Raw genomic sequence first — 24,608 nt, 5'->3', positions numbered from 1 at the left:
GATAATGGTTCCTTCTAGAATCATCTTGAATTATTTACATATAGAAGAGTAGTGTGTGTGTGTGTGTGTGTGTGTGTGTGTGTGTGTGTGTGTGTGTGTGTTGGTAATTAAATCCAAAACTGTTCTGAGGACAAATGTTTGTTTAAAAGTCACTTTATTCATCATACATTGTTGATAATGTAATCATAGTATGGACAAATATGTGACACATTAAAGGAAAAAAGTTCCATAGAAGGGGATGATACAGTTGGTTTACTCCAATTTATAGACAAAAAGATCATTAACTGGTATTTAGGCATGTGAAAATTTGGAAAATATAATAATACTATGCTTTTTTTCTTCTTGCTGTGAGTTAGATAATAATATTTATACCTTTCTCTTATCTATACTTTAAAAAAGAAGTTGGAAAGAACAGCTTACCTTAGCATAAAAAACAGAGACTGGCAGGGGAATTGCTTGGATAGAAGCCAACCTCTATTTGAAATGCTGACTAATCAACATTATATCTTGTTTGTTTATTACATAAATGTATCATTGTGAAGTATAGTGAAAAGACTTCAAGGAATCGCTGCATCCAGCCAAGAAATAGCAATCTGTAAAACAATGTGTCATATTTATATTCTGCTTTTTTGTACTGATTAAAAAAGTGGGGTTGTATTTGTTTCTCACGAGTTAAGTTTTTCATTTGTGAGAAATTAGTCTGTGTGCAAAGCTCACACAGACTAACTGTCACGGTCGTGGGTCGGTGACCCAGTGTTTTGAGTTTCTTGTGTCTCTGAGTTTTTGTGTTATGATCTTAGTTCTCTTTGTTGCCCCAGTTTATTCTTTAGTCTAGTGTCTTAGTTTGGCTTTCTTGTATTCTCTCTAGTTTTCTGAGTATTTAGTAGCTGCCCTCTGTGTCTCCTTGTTATTGTTCTCTGTGTTTCTTAGTTGCTCTGTCTCCCCTAGTCAAGTCTGCGTCTATGTTACATTTCCTGTTTTACTTTGAAGGTCTGTGTCCTACGTGAATGTATTGAGTTTCGCTTCCCTTGGGTCTCGTTATGTCCGATTTCTCCCAGCTCTGTCAGTCCCCTCGTTATTTCCCAGTGTATTTAAGCCCTGTGTTTCTCTGTGTCAGTGTCGTGATCTCCCTCAAGCTGTGTGTGTTTTGTTAAATTCTTCCCAGTTTAGGTTTTGTGGAGTTTTGTGTTCAGCAATAAAAGCTGCCATTTTGAGTTCAGTCCTGTTTCCAGTGAGTTTGCGTTTGGGTCCAATTCCTGCCTGCATACAGCCGAATCATGACACTAACTGCTTCCCATGTTTTAACAAAAATAACAATCAGTGGTTTACAACATTGTATGTTAACAGCTGGCAGTGGGGGCTTTATTTGACTTTATTTGTGTAATGATTTAGTACTAACCAAACTCTACCCATACAAAGCATTCTTCTTCTTTTTCGCCTCATGTCCAGAACCTGGCTTCGCTGCAGAGACGACCGTATGGTAGTGAAGATAGTGGAAATAATAGTTAAATGTTGTAGGGTTCACTCACCTGGAAAAGCACTGAGCATGTAACAGCACGTCCATGTTTTTAGTGAGACTGTGTTCAAATTTGTCTCCTTCAAAATCACTGAAAATGGAATAAAAACACAGACGGAGGTTGCAGTGGCCCCCATGGACCACTGCACCACCAAACTTTCCCAACCAAAATGAACTTTTAAAAGATTTTACGCCTTTAATACTTTCCATGCGTCACGCGAGAAAATTAGTTTAACTTCAACCATTTTTTATTACACTGCCAGACAAAGGGACAGTGACGTTTTAATCTCCCTGTCGATATTTTTTCAACAGGTCCCTGCTGAGATGTTTTGTCTTTAGTGTTTCATCCATGTACAGGAAAAGCAGCAAAATAAAATTACCTGCAGAACATGCCTCATGTTCTCATTGTTGCTGGACTGAATATGTAGTGTATGGGCGATCTCTGAAGGTAGTTTTTCAATTGCAATTCATGGTGTAAAAGCTCTTATTTTTCTATTTAAATTTCAATGCACTTAGCTTTTACTCTATGTCTTTTATGTCTCGCATTGAATTAGTTAAATTAGTTATACCATATATACCTTAAGGTGGCCTTTGCTAGTGCTCATAAGCTGCCTTATTGGTATTTTCTTTCTGTTCCAGTTTAATCCTGGCCGCAGTAAAAATTCCCAGTAAAAGAAAATTTGGGAATTTTGAAAGTATTTTAAATTTCACCACATACGTCTGAAAACCTGGCGATTGCTACAGCACGTTCATGTGCACTGATGCAACAATCAGTGCTTTTGTGATGTTTATGAGCGCTGTGTGCACATTTGTGTGTAAGAGAGGGAGTGTGTTGGTGGAGCTGCTTGAAGGAGAGCAGTAGTGATGGAGCCTGAAAGCCCTGCAGCGCAGCTGTTCTCCCAGTGCATCGTCAAATTCGCTGCTGAGCCCACAACACACCCTCAGCCTTAACCCCTGCTCACACACTCTCCTCTATGAATCTTCGTCCCTCTTTGTTCTTTTTTCTTCATCCACTTTGTCTGCTTAGCTAAAGCTCTTCACTCAAACCTTTATATTTCTTTAAATTGCTCACTGAATACTATTTGCTTCAGCTGTCTCAATAAACTATAGCACCAATGTGATATGGATATACTTTGACATCTCTTTGATTTCCACCTTTTTTTTTAGCATATATAATCTCAGCCCAACCCAGACCTGCACTCACAGGGTGGTCACCAAATCCTGTCCTGAGCATTTGAATGACTGAGTGCTCTGTTGATAATTCAATCGCAAATGCCATGCTTTTGTATCATGCACTGTCAGTGGGTGGGACCTTTGAGTGACAGGCAGCATTCTGATAGAAGGGCAAGCACCATGTCATCATGGTGACTGCAGAATGTTTTAAGGAAATGGAGTGATAAGAGCAGAGTGGAAAAGGCTCAAGCCTGAAGGAACGACTGGTATTAAAGAGAAGCACCAACATTTTGTGTGCGCAATATGTGTACATATATATATATATATGAATGTGAGAATAATTTGTGTGCAAGTGTACTCATGTTCATATGTCAGCATGCCTGAGTACATATGCACATTATGTTGGGCTGTATACGTGTGTACATCTGTGTCTTCTGTCTATGCCATTAAGCATTCAAAGCCAACGATGATGAATCTCTTTTTTTGCTTTGTGCTCGTGCAACCACACACATGTTGTGTGTTATTTAAAGGCATTGTTTCAAAAGTGGTGGCTTTGCTCCTCTTTTTCTGCCAGAGAGATTAAAAATAGAAACATTTATGATCTCTGAATGTACTTTCCCTCCAGGAAGAGTGCAACTGTGGGTGTCAGACATTGGCTGAACATCACCACGTGGTGTTGTCTTCCCATGCCACCATTGGCTGGCACCTGTGGGGCCCTGTGAAGCAAAGCTTTTCTGACAGGACCCAGGAGCCCAGAGGAGTTGCTGGAAACTGAGAGAAGGACAACGTCGGTGGAACCAGGATAGCAGTAGGAGGCTCAACTGATGGCATCAGCTTGGCTATGAATGCACAGGTGCTGAGACCTGACTCCGAAGCTACAGAAGAGCGAAGGAATCCATAGAGATCATCTGATGACTGTAAAGATCAAGTGAAAACTGAAACAGGGACAGTCGAGGGGCTGATCAATTGTAGTAGTTACACTCTCAGCTCACACTTCAGTTTGTTTGGATCTTGTTGGAGTTACTAAATACTTGTTTGGTTTCTCTGCGAAGTGACCAAATAATTCATCTTTGAATAAATATGTTATTCTTCTAATGATTCCCCCACTATAACACCCCTGGCTGTTATAGTATAACAATAGTATAGAGGAACATTTTTTTTGGTTACATTCATACAACATTTATGGGGAGACAGTGTCCTCTGGTGTCTAATGTTTAGAATACTCTTGGCTGTGACGAAAGGACTTTCAAAATGGAGTACTGGAAAATAATGACTGTTCATATAGCATTTGTCACACTATGCCTTGCTGATGCCTACACACACATACACACACATTTTCAACTAAGAAAATTAAATAAAATTGCTCAAGATATTGTGTTAATTATAAACTTAGTTTCTGATATCTGCATATTGCATACTGTACACACGAAAACATTCAGAAATAAAGATGGACAGTCTTTCCATATTTCTATCCTTTTTGTAATACTGCATGATCCAATATACAAACGGGTTCAAAGTGAAACTCAGTTAATGAGTAATGAAGTCTGATTGGCAGTTTAATACAAAATCCTGTCGAGTGATTTCAGCTTTTATGAGCTGCTGTCCGGTGGTTCTTTCAGCTGATGCCACAGAGACCGTTAAATGACCACATGATCCCGCATGCATGCGTCATTTTCCTGTCTCATCCCTGTGGTGCGTTCACGGTTCAGACGTGACGTTAGCCAGCGCTGCAGAGATGGGGTGAGCGTAATCTGAGTAACTTTAGAAATTACTGTATTGGCAGTTACACTGTTTCTCTTTCGAAGTTACTCAGATGCATTGGGAGCCATCATTTCTAAATCTGAGCTGTTTTTACAGATCAGCATATGACAAACTGTTTCTGTATAGTATGACCCGCACTTCCGTGCTAGCTTAGGGTACAGTGATTGCATTTCCAAGGAATTTTTAAGGTAAAGACTGCTCAGTAAGTGTCATTTGATCAAAACAGAAATTGAAAGCTTACATAGGCTGTTTATTTTGCATTTGTTTATTATATCTGTATGTGTAATGTGTTGCTGAAGTTTTCTGCTTGATAAATATTCTAAAACATTTTACAAAAGCAAATTTATGATAATGATAAATGATAATACTGGGAGAGACATAACAGAAAGACGTGGCTCTCAATTCTGAAATGACATTTATGAGAGAAAGATGGTGAAACTGTAGCTACCAGGAGAGATGCTTTTTAATCTTATTTCTGTGCAAAGCGAGCAAACATTTAGACAGTCTGTATCAGGGTCCATTTGACGTTTGAAATGAAAGTTAATTTAGAAAACGCTTCAAATTAATTATAATTTATTATAAGTGCCGACATATGTTTTGATATGGATGCTAAGTAAAATGATTTTCTTCTAGAAGGAGTCATCCTTTTGAATTTAAGCTTACCGTGTTGTTAATATCTAATAATAATAGTTATATTAAGTTCCAGTCTTAATAGCAAATGTAACATGGGCTTATATGTTGTAAAATGTTGTTGGTCTACCCCCTGCACCCTGCCCCCTACACCTGAACTTCAGGTCCCCCTACCAAAATGTCGCAGACAAAAGAGTGCACCGAGTATTGATTTGTCTCCAAGATGCTATTGGTTCATACATCAGATACAGCACGTACCCATGTAGAAATAGACCAATGTGATATCAAAGATTTTCCTCTAGATGGCAGGACAACCCTCCCCATAATTACAGGTCTGTCAGATGCTGTTCGCAAAGACTGTAGATCAGGGGCGATTTTAGCCCATTTTGGGGGGTATGAATCAAAGAATCAAAGCACCCCCAAAGATTTCTTACTCTTTTTTTTTTCTTTTTTTTTTTTTTTACAATATTTGCTGTTTGTGTGACACACTACTAAAAATATAAAAAAGCATTCAGTACTTGGTTGTGACGTAACATTTTAACAACAAAAGTATAGATATCCCCCCCCCCCCCCCCCCCCCTCCCAAAATGGTTTGTTCCAGCTCGCCTCTCCCCTACTCTGGCTCCAGCGCCCTTTGGTGGCTGAGACAGCGGAGCCTGGCTTAAAACAGGACATATTAGCTGCATTTAACCTTCAGTTACTCTTTATATAGTTAGGTAGGAGTCAGACCATGTTTCTTTTTAGCTGAAAAACATTACACCAGGTACCCTGCAGTGTTGGAAACGTGTTTTCCAACAATGTTTGCTACCCTACAGTCCGTCCTGCTCTGTAGTAAAATCAGCCACATTTGACCGTCGACATGTTGCTCCCATCGAAATTTATACAGCCTATTTAAAATCTAAAACTTTAAATTGTCTGTAGCTTACTGTTGTTGATACTGTCCTGTTTGAAATGGAATGAGAGAAGTTGGTTATTTTGTCATATGTGCATGTGCCCATATTAAACCCAGGAACAACATTCAGGTAAAACTGTAAGAGCAAATGATCCGTCAATCAAGAATAATGTTGGATCAGTGTTTCAATATTTATATCTTTTATTAGATGTACATGTGGTTTGGTTATTTGCCTTTTGGTTGAAAGTACACTGAGAGAGGACTTTTTTTTTTTATTAGTGATCTTAATAATATATTTTTTTCATATTGATGTAATTTTTTCATCTAATTGAATACAATCTATATGTGTATGATTGTCAGTCCAAAGAAGGAGAGAGGAAAGAGGGGAACGTGAGGAGAAAGTACAAGGTCAGGAAGAACCAGGTAAGAAAACAGACCGGGAACAGTGACAGGCACAACAGAAACTGTTAAACTGCTTGAGAGAGTTGATCACCAAAAAGTGATAGACGGATTTGCCAACCTCAAGGTGAGGCGACACAGGTTAAAATAAAATAAAAAATCTGCAGAGCCATAGTAGTATCTGTAGTAAAGGTCTTTTCATACATAGTATACATTGTACCACAGGCAAAGTTGCCTCCATTTTGATAATTGTTTTTATCAATATTTTGTACATTTCAAGGACTCTATTTTCATTTATCTGTATTGTATTATACATACACATTAAAAGTGAATCTCAGGGACAGGGAGGAACAGGGGTTTAAATGCACCAAGGAGACAGTCAGAGGGAACTTGGGACAACTGGAGACATGTCAGGATGCAGGGACTGACAGAGAAAGGGAAGAAGTCTCATCGTGACGAGTAAAGTTTATCTTGCCTGTAGTACAGTTGTGGGAAACTTCCAAGTAAGTGTTACATCCTGTGGACAGGAGAACAAGGACTTGGTGGTGGAATGAAGAAGTACAGGAAAGTGTTCAAAGAAAGAGGCATAAGACCTGTTGAACAAGTTTAAGAAAGAGGACTTTTTGACCAGGTTTAGCACAGTTTTGGGGAGTGAGAGGAATGGAGAACAAGTATACTGATTTTCAAGAACGAGGGTGATGTGCAGAACGTTAGTAACTACAGGAGGATAGAGCTGATTAGGCATACCATAAATTGTGGGAAAGAGCTGTTGAAGGTAAGTTAAGAAAAGAGGTGACAATCAGCAAGCAGCAGAGTGGCTTTAAGAGCATTACATAGGTGATGTTTGCTTTGAGTGTTGATGGAGAAGTACAGAGAAGGTCTTTGTGGATCTAGAGAAAGCATTTGATAGAAGACCAAGAGAGGAACTGTGGTACTACCACCCTATCCCTAGCCTCCTCTTTTGTCACACCAACTCTATAACCCTTCTTCACCACATCCATGAATCTTCTCTTTGGTCTTCCTCTTTTCCCAAAATTAGCTTTCTGAACAACACGATAAGTCAGGTTGTTATAATAATACAAATGTTTGGTTTAATGCTTCAAGAGTTTTGATCTTGTTTTTGTTTTTTTATCACCACATGCAGCCTTTATACAGTGCACAAAGTATCAAAACCTCCAGTAAATCCTTCAGCAGGATCTTCCTCTTCAAGAAGAAAAAGGGATTTGTAGTTTTCACAATGGGTCACCACACCATGTAGCTCCACGAGAGTTTTTACACTGGATTCCCTTCTCACAACTCCAAATGAATTGGTGCCTCCTCCCAGGAACAAACTGTAAGAGAAATATGTAAATCTCTACACTGTGGAGCTACAGGGATCTTCCTCTTTTACCACAGTAAAATAAAAACGATGAAGTGGATGAGCTGGTAGATCTGTAAACAGAGGTGAGGAACCTTGACCTGAAGGTAGCTGAGAGTCCTCCATTGTATTATCAGAGTCTGGCAGAGGTGGAGAGGAATAACGGTAAGGTTAAATTGCTTTTGGGTGGATAGAGTTTGAGAATGAAGCTGTAGGGCTGGAGGGAGGTGTCAGAATTTGCAGATGAAAATTTAGCTGGCTCCCCGCAGTTCCTCCAGTGGTCTATCAGAGTTTTCCTGCAGATGATACAGTTAATCCCCATCATTCTTTTCAGCATCATTAATATCTGGATGGCTAGCTGGAAAGTGAAAAGGTGTAAGCTTCTGTCTTGATGTAACCACCTTCAAAGATGTTTCCTTATTAATGCTTTAGCAGGTGCTGAAGATGTATGATGATCAGAGATGGTAACGCGTTACTGTAATCTGATTACTTTTTTCAAGTAACGAGTAAAGTAAGGGATTACTATTGCAAAAACGGTAATTAGATTACCGTTACTTTCCCGTAGGAACGCTGCGTTACTGCGTTACTAAAACCGTGATTTTTTGCGAGAATGTTTCACGACAGTGACGTAAGCGAGTGCGCCGTTAGTGACAACAGCTGTGTGCAGATCATATCGATTGTGGGAGAGCGTATGAGCATGCAGCGTTTAAAGCGTGGAAGTACTGACCTTACTTTGAGTTTGATTCCATAAAAAGTGACAAAAACATTAGTGTCCATCGTGGGAAGAAAACTGCTTTTTACAGCGAAAAAACCCCCTAAACTTCCAAGCAAGCACCGAGTGCGCAACGACGTAATGGGAAACTCACAGAGAAACTCGCGGATTCTTCAACTGACCGCGGCACACCTGCACCAGGGTAAACCTCCGCCTACCGCAGTCCTGCTTTACAGGTGAAAATAGAGCAACAGGACCGCTGAGTCTTTGACTTTATTTATTTTCTGCTGTGTTTTACTTGCATCTATTTGAAAGAGTGAGTGTAAACACAAAAAAAATTTTATTTTATGTCCTGGAATGTGCAGAAAATAGGTTTAAATGTTAAACTAATTTATTCAAGTCAGAGAATGTTGCATATAATTACATTTTTGCTTGATGCATAAAGTTAAAAGATTAAAACTGATAAAACAAGTTAAAAAAAGAGACTTTTCCATTTGATTACATTTTGTATGATGGATTATGCAGAAAAAGTAGAATTGGGCTGAAAGATCTATCACTTTATCACCTCTTAAGGTTGTAAATCGTGTTTTTAAAAAGTAACTAAGTAACTAAGTAATTAATTACTTTTGAAAATAAGTAATCAGTAAAGTAATGGGATTACTTTTTTGGGGAAGTAATCAGTAATTAGTTACTGATTACTTTTTTCAAGTAACTTGACCAACACTGATGATGATTCTGTAGGAAAAAAATGTTTTGTCACCATTACTGTCTAATTTCAATTGTGACATCTTTAGAAGAGTGAAGTGATATTTCCACCAACTTCCTCCACCTTCCTGACTCAAGCATCCACCAGCATGATTAACATAGTCTTGAACACCTTGCAGTCTGATGAAACACTCCAGAGCAAAGTACTCTGAGGCAGTCTCCTCGACAGACTCACATCTTTGGCTTGGATGGAAGCCATCGGCCTGGGGAAGTGTTTTTGAATATAAAATAAGAAACATTTTTAGCACTATGAATGTAATGTATACTTTATTAATCTGCGTAGGGAAATTACTTCTCTGCATTTAACCAATTCACTCAGTGAAGCAGTGGGCAGGCACCAATCCAGCGCCCGGGGAGCAGTGTGTAGGGACGGTACCTTGCTCAGGGGTACCTCAGGGTAGCCGTTCAGTGGATTCTTCTGATCACTCTACCTACTGAGCTATCCCTGCCATCTTCCTTCCAAAGAGCTCTAAGTTGCTAGTGAAGGTACACAATCTCGGATGTTAACAGACACAGTTATGTCCTCTTTTTCTTTATCCACAAATCGCTTAACCACTCCAAATGAGGTAAGTTTTAACACTACCCAATCACAAAAGACCTCTTCCCAGAGTCTCACCCACCAGGTACAGACAGAATCCCCCTTGGACATGTTTCCCCATCTTCCACTCATTGGACAAGACTCTGAGCACCACTCATCTAGAAGAGACTCTGTTGGTAGCAACTAGATATGGCAGAGAAATATCACAGCCTTCCCGAGGTAAAGTTTCTCAGTACATCATCAGTTGTGTCACAAACCAAGGACGAGGAAGGCATCATTTTGATTTTTAGGCGCTCCTCTTCCTCGTTAATGTATTTATTCACACTCTAAGACAAGAGTTTTTTGTTTTGTTTTTCTTAACCTTATCACACTGATAGACTGCATGCACTCACCCATAACTAAATAGGCAGGACATGTGGTTAAACACAGCTCTATGATTTGTAGGAGGGATAGAATTGAACTGTAACACAGACACATTTTTTTAAAATTACCCTCTGGGATCTTTCACAACCTTTTGTGACCTTAGCTGTCAAAACATAGTCTGGTAAAAGGTATATAGTTTTGGTGTATGCCGTTGTATTTTAGCAGTAACGCCCAGTGCACGTCACTGGGTTCCTCCTCCTTTGTGTCTGTCAGCGTGTGTGTGTGTGTATGTGTGTGTGTCCCTGTGCATCCATGTGTGTACATGCCTGGTAGGTTAAATCCAGTTTCTCCTCGTTTCTATCTCTCTTTCTGCCTGCCTCTATAACTCACACACTCACACTAGCTTTGCTCTTTGGCAACACACACACACACACACACGCACACACACATATTAAAACCACACAAATTCAACAGAGGATTGTAGTTGGTCCATTTTTCTGGTGCTTTAAAACTCAATATATCGCCTTCATGGAGGATTACCACAAACCTGACCAGCAGACAGTGCAAGCACTGAGGAACATCGCCAACCGCCTCCGAATCAACTCGATCAAGGCAACAACTGGAGCGGGCAGCGGGTAAGTTGCATTTACTGATTCTTGCACACGAGCTTTGCTGTAAGATTGTAAATGAACTGCACATATAAACATAAGAAATGTGTGCATAACATAATGCAAAACCTAGTTTTCCTTTGCATCGTGCACTCATCAACAGAAATAGTCACACCCAATGAACTATGCATGAACAGATTAGGATGTAAGGAACAATGTGTTCTGCTTTTGTTCTCCTCCTTTGACAAATTTAGATTTGGCTGAAATAATTTTAGCATTTTATTTCAGAAAATGTAAATATCTACATTGTGTTATTTCCGTGTAATTATACTTTATTTATAGCATATTAGAGATACACAATTGTTTAAAAAAAATTCCAAATCTTTGATGTGCAAGCAGAAATGAATGAAAAACATGAACAGATCAGGGTGACATCAACAGAATTTAGGTTATTTGATTTTTTTTTACATTTACTTTGGTTACAAGATAATAATTGTCTATAATCATCTATTTTACTAGATATACCCCTATGAACAATTCAACAGAGCAGACTACCCTGTATAGTATAATGGTGGGTGAACTGTACGTAGCAATAGACTCGAGTACTGTGTGGCCGCTGCAATCATGCGATCCTCTTCAATGGAAATTTCAATGAAAAGCTGCCTGTAATCTTTAATATAATTTCTCCTTCGAGCTCTTATTGATTATGAATGTCTAATTTTGAATAGCAAGAAAACACAGCAAAATACTTGCCTTCAGACTCCATGGAGCTGGAATTTGTGATTTCTTTGTGACAGAAGTTGGCGGTTTAATATAATGCATTAATGCCAATTATTTATAGATGCAACATATTTTAATGCTACAATTAATTTTGGGCAGCATATACTAACAGTTTACGGGTCTCTGTGTGATTGTCTTTGCAAAAGCAATTTGAAGTGGTGTTTTTGACTTTTTTGTGTTGCACTCTTTTGAATAGAATCTTCATTTGGCATCTCAAGCTGAAATTTTAGCTAATTAAGTGTGCTTTGTGATAGCTTTACCTAGAGTGATACTGCAGCCTTTTGGGACAGTACCATAAATGTATAGCTATAGTGGATTTTATGCAAATACAGTAGGCTACTAATAATAAACATATTAAAGTTTAGCCTGTATTTTCTGTGTTTTTGAGTTTGCTGTTTATTTGGATTCATTTTAATAGCACCCTCTCATACACTGTGCAGATATCCCACGTCATGCTGCAGTGTGGCAGAAATCATGTCTGTGCTTTTCTTCCACACTATGAAGTACCGCCCTGAAGACCCAAGAAACTTCAACAACGACCGCTTTATCCTGTCTAAGGTGAGAGTCAGTAAGCTCCGCTGGTCTGAATATGAGAGCCTCTGTTCCTTTTGTAATTGTAATGCCTTGCTTCTTTTCATGTCTATCTCAGGGTCATGCTGCTCCTGCGTTGTACTCCATATGGGTTGAAACAGGTTTTCTCAAGGAGAGCGAATTGCTCAGTTTATGCCAGGTTGACTCTACCCTGGAGGGGCACCCAACCCCCGTAAGCCGCCACATACTGTACCTATAACACACCTCAGGACTCAAAGAGCACAAACTCTACTCAGAGTTTATTGATTTATTTGATCTGTGTACATTTCAGAAACAACAATTTGTGGATGTCGCCACTGGATCGCTGGGGCAGGGTCTTGGTGTGGCCTGTGGAATGGCTTACACTGGGAAATATTTTGATAAATCCAGGTAATTCCTTGTCCACACGCAATACACAAAACACCTATGGGAAAAAAAAGGTGTTTTTGCAGCTTTACATGAAAATATCAACTCAGTTGTTTAAATTATTGACACAGCGTTGCATCGTATTTTTTTTGTAGTGCTTTGAATTAGGATTTTCTTTCATTCTGTGGGTGTATACTGCAGCTACATGATCTGCTCTAACAATTCTTCTGCTCTAATAATCACAGGCGCAGCAGTCACGCCTGAGATATTTTTACCACCCAAGCAGATTTCATTTTGGAGTAAAATCCAGATATTATGCCGTAGACTGTTTATTTGTTTTAAGTTGCCACAAAAGTGGAACGCTGTCATATTTTAATATTCCTTTGTATAAGCAGCTACTTTGATGACATTTGATTCATCTGCTAATATTTCAGACCGTGTGTGATTAATAGGTGAATAATAGTACAAAAAATGGTCTTAGTTAAACACTATTTGGCTCTTATGGCAAAGTAAGTTACAAAGGTAGGTGTGAAATTAAGTAGTCACATCTCAGCCCTCAGGAAGCTTAAACACGTCACAGCTGATTACCCATCCAGGTGTCAGATAATGGCGATAAAACAAGCCTGACTGGAAAGGCGTTTTCCTCAGATATGACTTTTTTTTCTCACATCCACAACACATCACCCTCATCTACACAAACATAAAACACAAATACAGTATGCACAGTATAATCATGTAATCTTGGCTTGTTCTCCAGTTACCGTGTCTTCTGTCTGCTGGGGGATGGTGAGATGTCAGAGGGGGCTGTCTGGGAGGCCATGTCATTTGCCTCCTACTACCAGCTTGACAACCTGGTGGCCATTATGGACATCAACCGTCTTGGCCAGAGTGACCCTGCACCCTTGCAGCATCACGTAGAAAAATATCAGAAGCGTTGTGAAGCCTTTGGGTAAAATTGCATATGAGAAATCCATACTGATTTAGAGGCTGGTTAGCATCCGTTTATGGTATAAGCTCTGAAGGAAGACTGTATTTTCCTATATTTTCTGTATTTCACATATTTACGTATTTCTTATTTCCTATATTTCACATAAATATGTGTGAGACATACCGAAAGCCTTTTCATGTGTGTGTCTATAGCTGGCATGCTATCATTGTCGACGGACACAGCGTAGAGGAGCTTTGCAAGGCTCTGAGCCAGCCATGCCACCAACCCACTGCCATCATAGCCAAAACCATTAAGGGCAAAGGCATTCCAGGTAAATATTGTCTTTCATCTTTGCACCCTTTGCACTCATTTTAAAATAAATGATATTCAAAAGTACACTGCAGTTTTGCAGTTTGAATGGCACCTACCGAGTAATGTATGTGTGCATATGAATTAAATGAACATAAGAGCATTTTTTTGTGTTTTCAGCTGCAGAGGATAAGCTGGGTTGGCACGCCAAAACTCTGCCCAAAGACATGGCTGACATGGTCATGAAGGATCTGCAGAGCCGTATCATGAGTAGCAGCAAGCACCTGTACCCACCTGCTCCTATTGAGGACTCCCCACCTGTCAGCCTAAGAAACATCAGGATGCCAAGCGCACCCAGCTACAAGGCTGGAGAAAAGGTCTGTAAAGTGGACATGAATACAAATACTTTATTCTCCAGGTAGCAATGAATGAATGAATGAATCCCAAACAACCGTGTCTACAAAAAAGTTGGAATGTTGTATGAAATGTAAATAAGTTTAGATCAGACATTTGCAAATCATACAAACTCTGTGGTTAACTGAAAATATTACAAAGAAATGCACAGAAACTGTGAAGTTTGAGCCAAGTATGGGGTGGCTGTAGCTCAGGAAGTAGAGCAGGCCATCTACTAATCGGAAGATTGGTGGTTTGATCCCTGCATGCTCCAGTCTGCATGCCAAATATCCTTGGGCAAGATACTAACCGATGCATCCATCAGAGTAGGAATGTTAGATGGAAAGCACTTAAGCATAGAAAAAGGTGCTTGTATGATAGGTGTGACTAAAGCATGTCTTATAAAGTGCTTTGAGGGCTCTGGGAGAGTAGTAAAGCACTATATAAGAATCAGTCCATTTAACATTTAATTATGGAAACTAATTCAGTGCAGGGACAACAAAAGGGGAGGTTAGACATGATCACCACTCTGTGGGAATCTACATAAGCAAAAGGATATGTTCGAGCATAAATTTAAGTATAAATAAAAGAATAAATATGTGTAAGATGTGTATGATCAAGACAAGAATTCAAAAGCAATCATACTTGAACTTGTGCGTCTATGAAGTAGCAATTAAAACCAATTGGTATATAAATATATCATGTTTGATTGTAGCAAATGTTTTGAATTTGCATTTACTCAAAGCAAACACAATAGATTTTTCACAAAAGCGAAAGCCTGATTCATTAAAAATGAAAGCATAGACAATGTTAACCAAACCAACTTTTGTTCATATAAGAACAGTAAAATGTGGTTTGTGTTCATCATTGAGAGTCCTGGTTTTAAACAGTGTTGCCTAAAGTCCATATTATTCACACCCCCTTCAAAAGCTTGTGGTTTCAACTGCCTCCCAATATACAAAGCACAGGTTTCCTGCAGCCCCTTCTGCAGGTGGTCTGCCCACAGGAGGGTGGACCCATGTGGCTGATCCAGGCCCCATGGACTAAGGCCTGGGAACCAGGTGCTCGGCAAGCCTGGCTTTCGGGGAACGGGGCTCATCTGTGTCTAGATTTTTCTACACAGAGGTGCTCTTGATCTGGTCCATCACCCAGAACTAAACTGCCTTGGAAGACCCAACCAGGGCAAAATGCCTCGAAAACATAGCTCCTGGGATCACTTAGGCATGCAAAACACTCCACAGAAGTAAAGAGCCAATTTGGGATATATATTAAAATAAAGGGAAAAAAAACAAATAAAACAAATTGTCACAAATTAACTATCACAATTTTCACAGTTAATACATTAACATGAATTCAGTTATTAAAAATTGTTGATCGGAATACTTTTAATTGAATTCAGTACAACAGTACAGTTCAGTACAACTAAAGAGGAGGTTAGGCCTGATCACCACAGGCGTTTAAAGGATTTGTAAATCATTGTGTTCTGTTTTTCCTTTTGCAGCATCCAACCTTTGCAGGTTGTAAAAAGATTGATGAATTTGGCCTCCTTTTCTCTGCAGATTGCCACACGGAAGGCATACGGAATGGCACTGGCCAAGCTGGGACGCTACAATGAACGTGTTGTGGCCCTTGATGGAGATACCAATAACCTCACCTACTCAGAGATCTTTAAGAATGAGCATCCCAACCGTTTTGTTGAGTGCTACATTGCTCAGCAAAACATGGTATGATCTTTGGTCAAATTTACGCCTTTTTCTTGATAAAAAAATATTTCTTCAAAAACAGATGTGAATCCTATCATTCTGTCACTTTTAGTTTAATGCTATCATTTCATTTTAGATGTAACAGAGTTGCTTTTTAATAGCGATTCTTCTCCGTAAACTGCTCTTCGTTTGCTGTCTGCACAACCTAGCTTGCCATAGCTGCTGAGCTGAGCTTATGTTATTAAATTATAGATGGCTTGTCTGTACCTGCCCTGTAATATAAGGATAGTCACATAAAAAACTCAAGTTCCTCCTTTTACATCAATGTGGCAGCTGCTGACACCAGTGGTTAGAAAACCCCTTTATTTTGCTTCGGTCAACATTTTATCAGATCCTAATTTGAAGAGAGACAATCGAATTCTAATTTCTTGTCTTTTCATGTCCCCAGCAGCAGCCTGCTTCAATGTAGGTCAGGCATTTCCATGATGATAAGCAGTTATGACAAGTGTATTCAGAAGGGGCGAGCGTGACTCAGGGGGTTGGGAATCGCATCTGTAACTGGAAGGTCACTGGTTCGATCCCCGGGCTCTCTGTCCTGGTCGTTGTGTCCTTGGGCAAGACACTTTACCCTACCGCCTACTGGTGTTGGCCAGAGGGGCCGATGGCGCGATATGGCAGCCTCGCTTCTGTCAGTCTGCCCCAGGGCAGCTGTGGCTACAACCGTAGCTTGCCTCCACCAGTGTGTGAATGTGAGAGTGAATGAATAGTGGCATTGTAAAGCGCTTTGGGTGCCTTGAAAAGCGCTATATAAATCCAATCCATTATTATTATTAAGTAAAATATTAATCACTACAGAGGGTGGGACCATCTGGCTGAATGCATGAGAAAAGTCAAAAGTTCAAGGGTACAATCGAGATGAAATTAAAAAAATATGCAAGACTCACCTACACTGAAAAAAAGGAAATTGGTTGGTTGTTGCATTTACAAAAGTCTAACTTGTAATTTGAGCAAAATAATTTCATGTTTCTATGGTGAATGTAATTAAAACATGTTGGATCTGTTTGAAATTCAACAACTTCATTTGTTCTTGTTGAGATGACATGTCAAGGACAAACAGAAAATTCTGTTTCAAGCCTTGTAATCATAGCTTTCCTACTTTTGTTAAGCCTGGAAGGACAGCTTTGTGGTGTGGTGGTTAGCACTGTTACTTCTTTTAACTCAGTTGTTTAATTGTCTGCCAAAGCAAAACAATTGTGTGCAACCAATGTCCAAAATTGAATTAAGTAAATCCAACATGTTCTGTTTTTCAGTGTACAAAAACTTAATTAGTTACAAACAAAAACAAATGGAGTTTCGTTGAATTCATTTATGTAGCGTCAGATGTTACTTTTGAGAAAGAAGAGAAGATGTGGGACTGTGGAAAGGTTTGGAGACAGGACAAAGGAAATTATTTGTAAGAGGAGGTATGCCACTGATCCTGTCCATATGGTAAAATAAGCTTCAGAGATTTTTGCAAAACTTTCTGCTTACTGTGGTCTTTAGTTCAAAGAGGCTTTCAAATATGGTTTGCACTACAGATATTTTACCCTCTGGGTGATCTTTTTGTGGTGACGTTCTTGCAGCCTGTGTCTCTTTAGTTTGGCACATGAAGGTTTCCTCGCTCGCAAAGGTACTAAGAAATAATGATTTCATTTCCCAGGTCAGCGTTGCGATGGGATGTGCTGCCCGAGAGAGGAATGTGGTATTTGCCAGCACTCTTGCTTCCTTTTTCACTCGCGCCTATGACCAGCTTCGTATGGCAGCGATCTCAGAAAGCAACATCAATCTGTGCGGCTCTCACTGCGGTCTGTCCACCGGTCAGTAGACTGCTGCCAATGAGCAATTCACATAAAAACCCTTCTCATACATGTCACCAAACTCACACCTTCACAAATTCACCCTCATCCCCTCTTACACTGAATCCAACCACTTCAGAGCACCCAGTTCCTCAGAATATATCCACAGCCTCCTTAATAAATGCACAAGTGTATACAAAGAAGTCTGTGTCAGTTTGTGAGTTGTTTCAATCCTTTCTATTTTTCCCCTCTAATGCTGTGTTTTCCTTGCCATTTACCCTCCTTGACCTTACAGCTATTACTCAAACTTCCCCCTTTTCTCCTTTCGTGTCTGCCCTGGAAGCTGTCAACAGGGAACCAAGTGTCCCTCTGTTAGTGCAGGTACACTGCATGCAGCCGACCTTTATGCTTGTGCACCTGCATGCTTCAGCTCACCTAACAAGTAGATAACTTTTGAAGATTTCCTCAGTGTTGAATGCATAAAATCAACTATAAATGTGTATGTTGCAGGAGAGGAGGGCCCTGCCCTGATGGGTCTGGAGGACGTAGCTATGTTCAGGGCCCTTCCCACAGCAACCATTTTCTATCCCTGTGATGGTGTGTCTACAGAGAAGGCTGTGGAACTGGCTGCAACCACAAAGGTACTTAAACAAAAATGGCAGCGTTACAGCTCCCCTACATGATCATCTATTGCAGTAATGATCTTTTCATTTTCCTTTTCATTTAGGGTGTTTGCTACATCCGAACCAGCCGCCAAGACTGTGCTATCATCTACAACAGCAATGAGGACTTCCATGTTGGACAGGCAAAGGTGAGACACTATTTGTGCTTCTCTTAAGACAGTGAGAGATAAACACATGAGGCAGAAATGGCAGATTATTGTTCCAAAATAATCACTCGAAACACTACAGCTTATAGAGGGTACATTTCCTTCTCTTTGACAGGTGGTGTACCAAAGCAAGGACGACCAGGTCACTGTGGTGGCAGCTGGAGTGACTTTGCACGAGGCCCTTGCTGCAGCTGAACATCTAAAGAAAGGTCCGCAAGATATGTGCCGACACATCCAGAACAATTACAAGAAAAACATTGTAATCCGCTGCTAGCTGGTCAGATTTATATCTCTATTTTTTTTTAGAATGTATCTGTTAGACCATTGCTGTTCCTTAGAATAGGTTTTGAATGGTTCTGTGTTCAGTTTGTCATTTAAATGTTAGCCTGATCTTAGTTTTTGTGTTTCTTGCACAAACTATGCTTTCTTTATCAGGTTGGCAGAACTGCTATATTATCCTATATTCAATCGCTGTGGTTCGGTTAACCGTATGATGTATCTTTATGCATTGTATTTTTCATCTTCCAGAGAGGATCTCTGTCCGAGTGATTGACCCCTTCACACTCAAACCTTTGGATGTCAAAACGATCATCGACCACACACGTGCTACCAGGGGAAGGATCCTCACTGTCGAGGACCACTACTACGAAGGTAGGTTTATATAGAAGTTGCTTGGATTTTGCATATTGCATGCCTATCGCCAACCAAGCAGCAACAAGCTCAGTAGCATAATGCGGCTGTGCCTCGTCATTGGCGCATATCCTTGGGAGTGTTGTGGTGGCATGTTTCCATTGGTTCACTGATGTAGACGGGTTGTGCTGGCAATTGCTTATTGGCTGAGGGCTGAGACCGCCTGTCGCGTGCCTTCATTGCAGGCAAGGTATTGGTACTGTGGTGCATTTTGTAAGTACGACAGCCATGGAGGCAGAGTGCTGTCAGATTTCCTTAGCTAAGCGGGTGCCCATGGGGCTGACTGTGACCTAGATAACACAGACAGCTCTGGCCTGTGCCTACTAAGAGAAAGGGGGTGGGTGATGGCATGGATGAGGCTGGACAAAGGAAATCTAACAACTGTAATTTGTCTGATGTTGTGCATCTCATTCATTGTACATCTGGAACAGTTGTGGTGCAACGTTCAAGGGGATCATTTTTACACTTAGCTGTAATGATTTTTTTGTTATCCCTTTATGTAATGTGTGCACAGAGGCTCAGTGTTTTTGGATACTGTAATGGGAGCCAAATATGCTTGAACTTCCCGCTCCATGTTTTTATTCTTGGACACAATTGGGCAGTACTTCAAAATTACAAATACAGTACTTGCTACATTATTACATCTATAAGAAATAATGTAAAACAATATCATTCAAAGGCATAATTTTTCTATATAGCTACCTTTATTTCATTTTTTTATTTACTTCTGAATTTAGGACTTTACACACACAGCCTGAGATGACCATGTTAGAAATGTCCCATCCTTAAGACATCACATTAACCAGACAGTTAAAAATGCATTTAAGTGGATTTGTCTTTCACATTTGTCTTTTATATATTCCTTTGCTGTTTTTCCACAGGTGGTCTTGGCGAAGCAGTGTCTTCAGCAATGGTCAATGAGTCTGGCTTCAGTCTGCACCGTCTCGCTGTGTCCCACATTCCTCGCAGTGGAAAACCCCACGAGCTGCTGAAGATCTACGGTATCGACCGTGATGCTATTTCTCAGGCCATTCGCAAGATGGTCAGCAGCTCTACCAATGCCAAGTAACTTTCTCCCTGCAACCACCTACCTATCCAATTACACCCCTGAAGATAAGGCTAGTAGTCAAGTATGTTTTCGATTCACATGGCACCCAACTCTTTGATTTTGTTCACAGTGAATACCCCTAAGTGTGTAGGCTACTAAAGTAATGTGATTTTGTGCTGTACACATTAAAGTAGAGCTCCACGTTTGCCTTCCTTTTTGTGTATTTATCACCAAAAACTGAGACACACAAATTCATGCAACATGCATATCCTCACTGATAATACCAGCGTTGTTATAGACCCATTTCAATGACAGAGATGTGGACATACCTGACATTTTCATTGGTGGATGCTCACTATTAAAAAATAATAATAATAATCCGGTATTACATGTCTGCTGTGTGATGCTCTAATGTGTTCTTAATGCTCTTGGATTCATTCAACTGACAGTGGTTTTATATTGTTTTGCTATAGCTTGTAATACTGAGTGGGGCATAGTTTTCAAGTCGGTGTTTATCATAGAGTGTGTGTGTCAGACAGAAACTTAGTGAGTTGTTGTTGTGAAAGACAATAGGAAACAAAGTGAAAGAAATGTGTACACGTCATAAAGAGCAGTCATGCAGAGCCAGAATTTAAACATTCAGATGATTTCACTTTCATTTTTGTAGTTCTTAAATTTATTTCTATTCACCATTGTCTTTTGTTATTGAAATTTCAGTTACCGTAAACCAACACACCTCAGTGTTCATTTGTGCTCTAGCACTGCTTTTGGACCTCAACAGCAGTGTAATCTTTACACAACGTCGAGCAAAGAAGAGCCACCCGGTGCTGATAGGGGGTATAGTGGGCTGTGATGTTGAATAGCTAGTTACGTCCAGCGTGTCAGCCTAAGAACACTTTCTTTGTTACTTGAAATTTTGTATGTACCATACTTTCATGTAATAAAGCCCTCTGCATTTGACTTTGACCATTTACAATAGTTTCTATTCGCCTTTGTGTTGACGTGTGTTATTTAAGCACTGCTCATAAACAGCAATCTGCAACTATAATGGGAAAGTATCTATGAAATTTATGAACAGCCATCAGCTTCAGCATGCATTGGTATGAGACAGGCCCATCTTATGAAAGTCAGATGAACTTCAGTGTATTGGTATAACATACATTCACAAGATTGCAGAGACATTTATAGTGGAAAAAAAGAGGAAACTACAGTGTTTGTTTCTACAGTGACATAAAACGTCGCCATCTCGTCATCTTAAATACCACTTAAATAGCTTCCTGTAAATCCCCCCACTGTAATTTTAAAATCACTACCACCAGGTTCTCGTTCTCTCTCTCAGCTTCCTGTTCAAAACAAACAAATGCAATTTTTGGGTCATACAAATCCCAACTTTCAGAAATATTTTAAAACATTGAATGAATTCTGAAGAAGTGCTCCTAAAACTTGTACTAGCATGCCCCCTACAGGAGCGAATAAAGAAAAAGAAATAATGACATCCACCACCACACAATTCATATCAGTCATAATCGATTAAGAAAAAGAGTTTAAAGTTTAGTTAAATGAAGATCAGTGCCATAATATAAGAAAACCCGTGTTTGCTTGTAGATCGAGCATTTTGACTGAACATATTTCCTCTCCATATTTCCCACTGGCCTTCTACACTCTTCACCCTAAACTTTGATAAGCACTGCTCTTTATACAGTCTGTGTTCTACAGGAATGTGCAAAAATAGTTTGTAAAGAGGACAAACCTCAGAGAGCTGTATTTCCGTTTTGCTCCTCTAAGAGCAAACGTTATGATTCCACATCCATACGATAGTGTGTAAACTGAAATACACAATATTTAACCACAGTTAAAACAGTATATCCCCTGAGTATCTGAATATTCCATGTATTCTATAAAGTCTTATATTTAAAGTATTGTGGTCTTACCATGATATGAGTGGAGGTGCAACAAAGCAACAAATAGTGCAACAGCAAATCCCCAGTAGGTATCTAAGGAGAGTTTGATGGTAATGTTTAGCTTTTATACAAAACCTAAATATGGATGTAAAATTAGGATTCTGACTTTGATATAGCAGCAGGAAGTACCTCCTTTGTTGTAGGGCGCACCTTTACATCTTTTAGTATGGGCAGGCAGGCCTGAGCAGGGTAGAAAAGTCAACACAGACATTGTGACAAGCAAAACCTGCAGTGCATTATGTAAAATTACATTTTTCTTTTTGGAAAAAAAATTTCGCTTAAAATTTTTTTGTGAATTTTATAAAAAAATTCTACTTACCAGTAAACATGCCCAGAATCTCAAACGCTATGGTGCAAAATATACCAAGACATACTGGAACTGAGAGTGCTGAAAGTGAAAGCAAAAATAATAAATGGGTCGTTAATCAATCTTGGCTCAGCCAGGGGTTAATTACTTTGAACAGCGGCTTAAAAAGTGTAACTTACTTCGAAATGGCCTATAGAAAGCCATTCCACATCCCAGTCCAAAGCAGATTGAATAGAAATGGTAATATTTATCTGAAATGTTCAGAATAATAGGTTTCAAATGAATATTCTACATAAAGGAACATTTCTGCCAAATCTGCTGATAATAAATAAACATAATAGATATACATACAGTGTTGATAAAAGTCAAAAATTAAATTCCTTTTGTACTCCTGAAAAAGAAATGATCAGTAGCTTGATGGATAAAAAATACAACATACTGCTGCTTGATAGGAAATAAGAAAAAAAAGCATGTGAGAGAAAGTGAAAGCAGCAATAGACACACTGTGTAGACACATTGTTATATTTATAACACAATGTGTCTACACAGAGCAAGAGCTACAATCGTAGATAGAAAACCTCAGCGAAAGGCAGAAACGCAGGTGTACACACCATTTCAGCTCAGCTGCTCCTGAAGTCCCCAGGCAGGTGTAGCTGAACAAAACAAACAGCATTCAGTAGACAACTTCCTCAAACTGCTGCCAAGGACTGTCAGTACCAAGAATTACCACTGAATGGAAGTCCCGCTGACACAGTTTTTCTTTCACATTCACGTGTGTCAAAGGTTAAAAACAATAAGACAGTGCTCTGTCACCTTGTGAAGTACTAGATTTGAATCAGGTCCTCAGTTGTTTGGCATTCAAATTTTTACACAAAAAAACCGACACTCTTTGCACTCTTTGATCACATGACCACAACTTGGTGTCAGTCAACGTAGTTCATGAGCAGATTTATGACAGATACCTTTTGACCATTTAACAAGACTTCTAAAAGTACTTAATTGCCAGCTACTTTTATAATAAACGTTTTCCATTCTCTAATAAAGAAGAACATAAACAAAATATTAAATATTTTTTGTGATTTTTTAAAATATATTTATATTCATTAGCCCCCTTTTTTAGTTACAGATAGTTGCAGATTTGTCAGCTGCACATCCATGACCCAAATCTCCCATTGTATCACATCCCAAGGGTGCTCTATTGGATTGATATCTGATGACTGTGGAGGTCATTTGAGTACAGTGAACATGTACAAGAAACCAGTTTGAGATCATTTGAAGACGGTTATCCAGCTGGAAACAGTCAATAGAAGATAGCCACAGTGTAAACAGATGGACATGGCTAACAGCAGAATTCAGGTAGACTGTGGCATTTAAATGATGCTCAGTTAGTACTAAGAACCCCAAAGTGTTCCAAAGAAAATATCTCTCACACCATTGCGCCATCAGCATTAGCATGAGCAGCTGATACAAGGCAAGATGGATCCATGCTTTCATCTTATAACAAATTCTGTCCCTACCATCAGAATGTTTCAGCAGAAATTAAGACTTATCAGATCATGCAATGTTTTTTTTCCCCACAATCGTCTATTGTCCAATTTCCTGTTCTTAGCTGCCACTTGCATGGAACCCGCTGTCGTCTTCTGATACTGTAGCTAATGTTCTTCAACGTTGCACGAGTTGTGCATTTAGAGATGCTGTTCTGCACATCTTAGTTGTGGTGAATTGCCATTTGAGTTACTGTTGCCTTCCTATGAGCTTGAAGCAGACATCAACCATGCTCACAGGATATTTTCTCTGTAAATCCTAAAGATGGTTGTCTGCAATAATCTCAGTCGAGCAGCAGTAAAATACTCAAACCAGCCTGCCTGACACCATCAATCATAAAACTTAAATGAAAGTCACCTAACTCACCTTTCTTCCACATTCTGATGCTCAGTTTGAACTTCAGCAGATAATATTGGCCATGTCTACATGCCTGGATGCATTAAATTGCTGCCATGTGATTGGCTGATTTGATATTTGCGCTTACGAGCAGTTGAACAGGTGTACCTAATAAATAAAGTGACTGAAGATCATATTTCTATAATTAACTAATCTAGTGTTCATTCGACAAGTGACTATAACAAAAATACCCATAAACTCTAATAAAGATCCTAATAAATATGCAATGTAATT

At 39.4% G+C, this 24,608-nt stretch overlaps 2 protein-coding genes across 7 annotated transcripts; one reads left to right on the top strand and one right to left on the bottom strand.

Annotated features, from left to right (window-relative positions):
- The first annotated feature begins 4,572 nt into the window (after positions 1 to 4,572).
- LOC309706503 (transketolase-like) lies at positions 4,573 to 21,125 on the top strand. Of its 4 annotated transcripts, none has more exons than XM_082533095.1 (16): positions 5,714 to 5,843; positions 6,333 to 6,395; positions 9,829 to 10,741; positions 11,935 to 12,052; positions 12,144 to 12,257; positions 12,357 to 12,454; positions 13,188 to 13,379; positions 13,571 to 13,689; positions 13,848 to 14,044; positions 15,620 to 15,784; positions 17,463 to 17,619; positions 18,109 to 18,239; positions 18,326 to 18,409; positions 18,543 to 18,636; positions 18,956 to 19,078; positions 19,999 to 21,125. In XM_082533095.1, the coding sequence occupies exons 3-16, from the start codon at positions 10,635 to 10,637 to the stop codon at positions 20,184 to 20,186; spliced, it is 1,887 nt and encodes a 628-aa protein (XP_082389221.1). In that variant the 5' UTR covers positions 5,714 to 5,843; positions 6,333 to 6,395; positions 9,829 to 10,634; the 3' UTR covers positions 20,187 to 21,125. The 4 variants fall into 4 exon arrangements, with proteins under 4 accessions (XP_082389219.1, XP_082389218.1, XP_082389221.1 ...); XM_082533094.1 differs by having other exon boundaries at positions 7,516 to 10,741; XM_082533093.1 differs by lacking the exon at positions 5,714 to 5,843 and adding an exon at positions 4,573 to 4,638 and having other exon boundaries at positions 6,333 to 10,741.
- On the bottom strand, positions 20,841 to 24,536 carry LOC309706504 (uncharacterized protein). Of its 3 annotated transcripts, none has more exons than XM_082533098.1 (8): positions 23,045 to 24,536; positions 22,785 to 22,824; positions 22,613 to 22,684; positions 22,446 to 22,514; positions 22,256 to 22,306; positions 22,097 to 22,159; positions 21,916 to 21,991; positions 20,841 to 21,508 (listed from the first exon to the last, which is right to left on the bottom strand). In XM_082533098.1, exons 1-8 carry the CDS (start codon positions 23,045 to 23,047, stop codon positions 21,475 to 21,477), a joined length of 408 nt encoding a protein of 135 aa, XP_082389224.1. In that variant the 5' UTR covers positions 23,048 to 24,536; the 3' UTR covers positions 20,841 to 21,474. The 3 variants fall into 3 exon arrangements, with proteins under 3 accessions (XP_082389224.1, XP_082389223.1, XP_082389222.1); XM_082533097.1 differs by having other exon boundaries at positions 20,841 to 21,991; positions 23,045 to 23,086; positions 24,345 to 24,536; XM_082533096.1 differs by having other exon boundaries at positions 20,841 to 21,991.
- Positions 24,537 to 24,608: the final 72 nt, after the last annotated feature.

This window comes from Aulonocara stuartgranti (assembly GCF_965226115.1).
Source record: "Aulonocara stuartgranti genome assembly, chromosome: 5".
NCBI classification, from domain to species: Eukaryota; Metazoa; Chordata; class Actinopteri; order Cichliformes; family Cichlidae; genus Aulonocara; species Aulonocara stuartgranti.
This window is presented reverse-complemented; position numbering and strand designations above follow the sequence as displayed.